The 7,099-nt window shown below is 35.6% G+C and overlaps 1 protein-coding gene across 1 annotated transcript; it reads right to left on the reverse strand.

Annotated features, from left to right (window-relative positions):
- Positions 1-1,429: 1,429 nt before the first annotated feature.
- On the reverse strand, positions 1,430-2,654 carry LOC122141459 (zinc finger protein draculin-like). Its single transcript, XM_042748941.1, has 2 exons — positions 2,519-2,654; positions 1,430-1,785 (listed from the first exon to the last, which is right to left on the reverse strand). The coding sequence occupies exons 1-2, from the start codon at positions 2,547-2,549 to the stop codon at positions 1,430-1,432; spliced, it is 387 nt and encodes a 128-aa protein (XP_042604875.1). The 5' UTR covers positions 2,550-2,654.
- Between the last annotated feature and the right edge of the window lie 4,445 nt (positions 2,655-7,099).

Here is a 7,099-nt window from a genome sequence, read left to right on the forward strand (position 1 = left end):
CGAGTTGAACAACTAGAGTTACAGTAGTATTTCAACTGCATTAGAGTTTTTCTCATGTGCTAAGACTCGGTTAATGCAACTGGGATCCAGCTGATCTTCATCATCACTTTTTCAGCACCAGCAGAAGTCGTCTCTTGCAATTGTCTACACACTTTTTTCATTTGTTTCACACATTTTAGGGAGGACAATTTGATCTCACTCGTGAAATTTTTTTTTTCTGATTATGTGTCTTTGTCCTGTCTCATCCTGCAGCTGGATAGGACAGATTCATATAGAAGAGAGCTTTTTTTGTATTACTTGACATTATGCGTCACATTTGGTGCGGATGCAGCATTGACACTTTAAAGAGTCAGACCTGAATATGAACTTCTTTGTGTTTGGACATCTGTGGCTGCGTAAAGAAGATGGGTTGAGTAAAACTCTTCCCACATGGAGGGCAGTGATATGGTTTTTTCTCCAGTGTGGATCCTCTCATGTGTTCTCAGATGTTCTGACGGCGGAATCTCTTGTCACAATGTGAACACTCCAGTGTGTTTTTCTCCAGTGTGGATTCTCTGGTGCAGTTTTAGTTCAGCATTTGTAACAAAAGCCTTCCCACAATCAAAGCACATATAATCCTTCACACCGCTGTGACTTTTCTGGTGGTCTTTTTAAAGTATCTCGCTGACTCAAAACTCTTCCACAACAAAGAACACTTTTTTCTGTGAGGCTTCTCCTGTGTATGAACTTTCATGTGTTCCTTCAGGGATCCTGACCAAAAAAAAATTCTCTACCGCACTGATCACAGTTTGAATGGTCTTTCTCCAGAATGAGAACGCAGATGTAATTTGAAAATGCCACTCTGTCTGTAAACTCTTTCCCACACGGACCACATGTGTACGGCTTCTCTCCAGTGTGGATCTTCATGTGTACGTTTAAGTTGTGATTTTACTGTGAAAACTCTTCCCCACATTGATCACTGTGTGTGCGGTTTCTCTCCAGTGTGGATTTTCTTGTGAACCTTAAGTTCTCCTAGTAGTGTAAAACTCTTTCCGCACTGGTCACATGTGTGCGGCTTCTCTCCAGGTGTGGATCTTCTCGTGTGTTTTCAGACAATTCTAATCGACTGAATCTCTTGTCACAGTGTGAACACTTGTAAGGTTTTTTTCTCCATGTGATCGGGCAGGTCGTCAGGTGCTTTTTCAGTTCTGCATCTGTAAAGAAGGTCTTCCCACAATCAAAGCATGCAAGATTCTCACCGCTGTGTCTTTTCTGGTGTAATTTTAAAGTACCCATCCGTGAAAAACTCTTTCCACACAATGAACACATGTGAGGCTTCTCCTTTGTATGAACATTCAAGTGGATCAAAATATGCTGCCTTAAAAAACGTTTTGCCACACTGATCACAGCTAAAGGTTTTTTTCTCCAGAATGAGAACGCAGATGGCTTTTTAAAAGTGGTGTTTGTCATACGCAAAACTCGTCCCGCACTGATCACACGTGTATGGTTTCTCACCACTGTGGACTATCATGTGTCTCTTAAGGTGTCCCTTTTGTTTAAAACTCTTCCCGCATTGATCACATGTGTACGGCTTCTCTTCACTGTGATCTCTCATGTGAACTTTAAGACTTTGCTTGTATGGGAAAGTCTTACCACATATAAGGCAAGTGAATTTTTGGGAAGGGTTTCTTTTCAGTATAAAATTACGTTGAGCCTGTGAGCGACTCAGAGATTTTACTCCATTTTTGACGTGTTTTTCTTCTGCTTCACTCAGTTCTTCACTCTCCTCCGTCTCTTCCATCAGGTCTAAAATGAAAGCAAAAAAAGTTTTCAGTAAATCATTCAAAAAACTCAAAGCCAGAATGTGAAGGGAAAAAAAGACATTAAAACTTAACAGAAGAAATAATTTACGTTGATACACAAAAAAAAATATTTTTATGATGATTTTTTAGAAATTTAGTTATATGTTCATGAATTGTGTACATTAATATTCCCATTATTATTTGTTTGTAGAAGTGAGAGCTATTGAATATGTTTGATAAACTACACAATTATCTAATATTAACAAAAAATATGATGGTTGCATTCCTTTATTGTATTTATCTAAAAAGAAAAAAAAAACATTAATTACTTTCAAATAAAAAATGTATTAGCAATAGCATTACTCATTCAACACTGTTGTGACACACTTTTGCTTATAAAAAAAAAAAATTGAGCATTTCTTACATTTTTTCACACCTGTCACAACCTCTCATATCAGGAAGTGACATCATTCGGAAGATAAGATAAGAAAATAAGCTTGACTGAGATAGAAAATTAATAAATAAAAAGCTTGTATAATATTCAAATCTCCTTTCACTAATTATTTGTTGAAAAACACAAAAGTTATACATTTTCAGTTTGTGATAGTGATTTCATACCCACAGTATATTATTTGCTACTGCTGTAGTTTCACAGCTAGTAGGACTAAATACAACCAGTTCTTTAAGTTTCTGTTATCTTAATGTTCATAAATGAATAATAAAGAGTAAACACCAACCTCTCTGTTTTTCAGTATCTTCAGGTTTCATTTTGCAGGGCTCTGGGTCACTCCTGTTGTCACTGAAAACTCTTCTTCACTGATGGGAATATTCCAACTTTTATTTGGTGAATTGCTGTGGGAGGAGCTTCACTGATGTAAAGTACTTGTGAAAGGAGGAGCAGATTTGCATAAATAAAAAAATAAAATAAAATCTGAAATAAAACCCGTTTTGACTCATTCACACATTTTAAGCATTTATGTACTACGTGTTTATCAAAATATAAATCACTAAATGAATTCTGTAGTGGAAAAATTCATCTGCATGAACTTCTGGCTGACCATATATGCTTATGGAAATGTAGGTATATGCATATGTTTTCTTAGAATTGCTGTGCGGAGACAGCAGGAAATGAGTTTGGGGCTTAGGAGTAAGATGTATGGGTGACAGAAGATCTATAGAGCCATGTTAGGTACAGAAGGGAGGCAACTGGGAGACCCACAGGCGTCTAAGGATGACCTGGGAGGTCATCTAGGCCTTAAATATGGAAGAACCAATTTTCAGGAGAATGATATAGTGTTGTGTTTTTGACTTTGTTGTTATCTATGGAAAAGTACAGCTGCTAAGAGTTTGTAACCTTGACTGGGGAAAAGAGATATAAAGCGGAGGACTGCCCTCCCTTCCTTGTCACACTCTGCAGCGACTTGTGTTTCTGTATGACTGTCTGACCTTCTTTGCAAAGAATTTAAAAGCTTCTTTTTAATTGTAAGTTTGAGAGTGAGCCTGTCTCCTTATGCTAATGAGAGTTGATTAAGTTTTGCCACAACAATTCAAATTATTCTGTGTATTTCTGTTTTTTTTTTTACTTCTTTATATTTATTATAGACATATAGACAAATGAATATTAGAAAAAGTATAAGTACCACAATTAAAATAATCCAAAACATAAAACAATAAAATAAAAAAATTCAGAAATAAATGTACATTTGTTACCAACATATAACACTTCAGTTGTATAAACATCACTTACATTTTAGCTGAGCTTTTGCTCAGTGGTTTTAACTTTTTGATGTTTTTAAATGAAACCTGCTTTAACAGCAAAATACAATGAAATGCTCTTAAGAGATTTATGGTGATGGTGTGGCTGTTGACACCAGTGAATGAGCTTTAAGTAGCAGTTTACAGGTGATTTTAACATATCAGCATAATCAATGAGGTGAAAACATGAACTATTGACATGATAAAAAAATCCTTTCAGTAGCTAATGAGCCTCATGAAACAACCTGTCTTACAGGATCATCAGCAGAGATCTGACTTTATTCTACGTGTTTGTAGGAGAAACTGTTTATTTGAGGCGAGATATGCTCAAATACTATAAAACTTCTTTTATGTGCAGACACCGACAACAATCACATTATTTTAATACTTTTGATTTCAAAATGAACTTTTATCTTCATTCACATCACTGTAGAGTACATCTGTACAGTCAATGTCACATCAATGTACAGTAGCAGGACTAGGCCTACCTTATAATATATATATAAATGATCCTACAACTATTAAGCATTTTATATTATATTATTATTATTTTACCTTGAGAGTGTGTGTTAAATGTGTCATTTAACAACTTTGCCTAAATGTATCTGTTGTGCCATAATAAAATTTGTTATGATGATCATTCTGTGCCATTTCTAATCGTTTGCTTTTTTTTTTAAATAATAAGGCGAAAAATCATTTTGAACTGGTCAAGTTGTAAAAATCAGCAACTGTGCAGTATTTTAACAATGTTTTACTTATATTCTACAAACTTATAACAATTAAAATGGTTTTATTATTATTATTATTATTATTATTATTATTATTATATTTTTATTATTATTATTTTAATAACAAATGGTTAAATCAAAGCATACAGTAATTTGCACACAGAACTTTACTCCATATTTACCAACAAATGACGTCGTTTTAATTTTTTTTTAATGATGTTTTATTTAGACATTATTCTGTGCATCTAGTCATTTACTGCTTCACACCTTTTTAAATGTAATGACATTTTATTATTTAACTTTGACACACTCATTTTCTGATTGTATTTTATTCATTGTTAAATTTTCCCCCAACACTGTACATATACAATGTAAATGGAGCACAGTTATTAACCACAGTGGTTAGATACGGTATTACTTTACAGACAGATCATGTCTGTGCTTTGAAAAAATAAAAATAAAAAGCAAGACACAGCTCATTGTAATGAATCTGGTTCTTAGAAAAGTTGGAGATTTCTGTTACTATTGCACATAAAATCACGATCATCCTGCACACAATCTCCATTGCACAATCTAAACTTCTATAAACATAGATTCAAATTTAAATCAAAAATACATTTGTTAAATGGATATCACTATGACCGACCAGCAAAGCTTTTCTTTTTGTCCTTTTGCTTTGCTTCAGAAAATGTAATCGAATGTGTCAATGTTCTCAATGTATAGTGACGTAAAATTCAACAAAATTATTTATTCTTGAGTAAAGAAGAAACATACTAATTCTGTAAATAAGTACTGCAGTAACATTGACAATTTGTCAGAATATGAACGAATAAGGCCTCATATGATCTGGGTCTTCTGAAAAGATAGAGTTCTACATTCCAGATGTCGTCATAAATCTTAGCAGTTGATCCCTCCCCCCATGATCTCATCTTGGGCCTATAAATTACAGGAGGCTTAGTGCTGACCAAGAAGTGACCCTGACCAACAGAGAAAACCATATTTTTTTTTTAAATTATTAATTTTTTGGTTGTTTTGTTTAGTGGTGAGAAATGGTCAAAAGAAGGAAGTCTAACACACCATGTAATAAATCCTATAGCAAATCAGAAAGCAGATTAACTCAAAAAGAAAAGGTCCCATCAAACAGACACCCTCCTAGACTCTTGTGAATCTCCCCTCACCCCCTAGAATTTCATGCTCCTTGCAGCTACTCTAGATTCTTGGTAAACTGGTGTCTGTGATACCAAATTCAAAGTCTGTTAAGAGCATGAAACCAAGGCTAATTTAGTAAACTGATGGCTCCTCTTGGTCACTAGTCTGAGAAATAACTTCCAGCGCTAGACACTTGTGGGACTCCATTCCCACTCTTCATTCAAAAATCTTTCCAACTCATCTGAATGTGCAAGTTTAATTTTTTAAAATTGTAACGAAAGTGTGTTTATATTACAAATTATTACAATTTCCTGCCTTAAACTTTAGATCTGGTTACCTTGATTAGTCAGTGTTATATGACATTTGTGATTACACAGTAGCCACACAAGTAATATTCTGTCCAGAATTGGTAAGATACGCTAATTTGAAATTTACCAGTGGACAAATAGTTGAAGTGTGAAGTGTCAAATAATTAATTCTGAATAATGTCCTACTGTTTTTTTAATTCCCTTTTCATGCAAGTTATTCCCAGGGTAAACTGACCTGATTCCCTTACACATTCAAATTAAATCAAGATCTGACATTGAATGGACAAACCCTAAATATACAGAGAGAATGATAACAAAACAAGACACAGATGATCCTAATTAGTAACCAAGAGAACAAGAATTTCTCAAAAAGAAAGTGAAGGAAAAAGAACATAAAAAGTCAATCCCTGAAGTAATAGCAGAAGATAGAGAACTGCCATTTTACAACCATTTTAAAATAAATTAACTATATGAAAACTTCCATGAAATGGGTAAAGTGATCTTCCTAGATGTGGCGAAGACAACTTGCTAAAGTTCAAATCGAGCATCAGAATGGGGGAGAAAGGGGATTTAGTGACTTTGAACGTGGAAGGGTTGTTGGTGCCAGACAGGAGTATTTCAAAAACTGCTGATCTACCGGATTTTCACGCACAACCCATCTTCTAGGGTTTACAGATAATGGTCCCGAAAAAGAGAAAATATCCAGTGAGCGGCAGTTGTGGGCACGAAAATGCCTTGTTGATGTCAGAGGTCAGAGGAGAATGGACAGACTGTTAGAGATGATAGAAAGGCATCTGGTATCTCTGAACGCACAACACGTCGACCCTGAAGCAGATGGGCTACAGCAGCAGAAGACCACACCGGGTGCCACTCCTGTCAGCTAAGAACAGGAAACGGAGGCTACAATTCGCACAGGATCACCAAAATTGACAATAGAAGATTGGAAAAAATGTTGCCTGGTTTGATGAGTCTTGATTTCTGCTGCAATGTTCAGATGGTAGGGTCAGATTTTAACGTAAAGAACATGAAAGCATGGCTACATACGGCCTTGTCTCAATAGTTCAAGTTACTGCTGGTGGTGTAATGGTGTGGAGGATATTTTCTTGGCACATTTTGGGCCTCTTATTACCAACTGAGCATCGTTTAAATGCCACAGACACAGTATTGGTGACTATGCCATCCCTTTATGACTATAATGTACCCATCTTCTGATGGCTAATTCCAGCAGGATAATGCACCATGTCACAAAGCTCAAATCATCTCAGACTGGTTTCTTGACCATGACAATGAGTTCACTTTACTCAAATGGCCTCCACAGTCACAGGATCTCAATCCAGTAGAGCAGCTTTGGGATGTGGTGGACGGGAGATTCGCATCA

The sequence above is a fragment of the Cyprinus carpio genome, chromosome B22 (assembly GCF_018340385.1).
Source record: "Cyprinus carpio isolate SPL01 chromosome B22, ASM1834038v1, whole genome shotgun sequence".
In the NCBI taxonomy this organism is placed as follows: Eukaryota; Metazoa; Chordata; class Actinopteri; order Cypriniformes; family Cyprinidae; genus Cyprinus; species Cyprinus carpio.

Coding starts and splice junctions, on each gene's coding strand:
- LOC122141459 (XM_042748941.1), bottom strand. CDS start 2,549: ATGAAACCTGAAGATACTGAAAAACAGAGAG. Junction 1,786..2,518: donor AGATACTGAAAAACAGAGAG/GTTGGTGTTTAC, acceptor CTTTCATTTTAG/ACCTGATGGAAGAGACGGAG.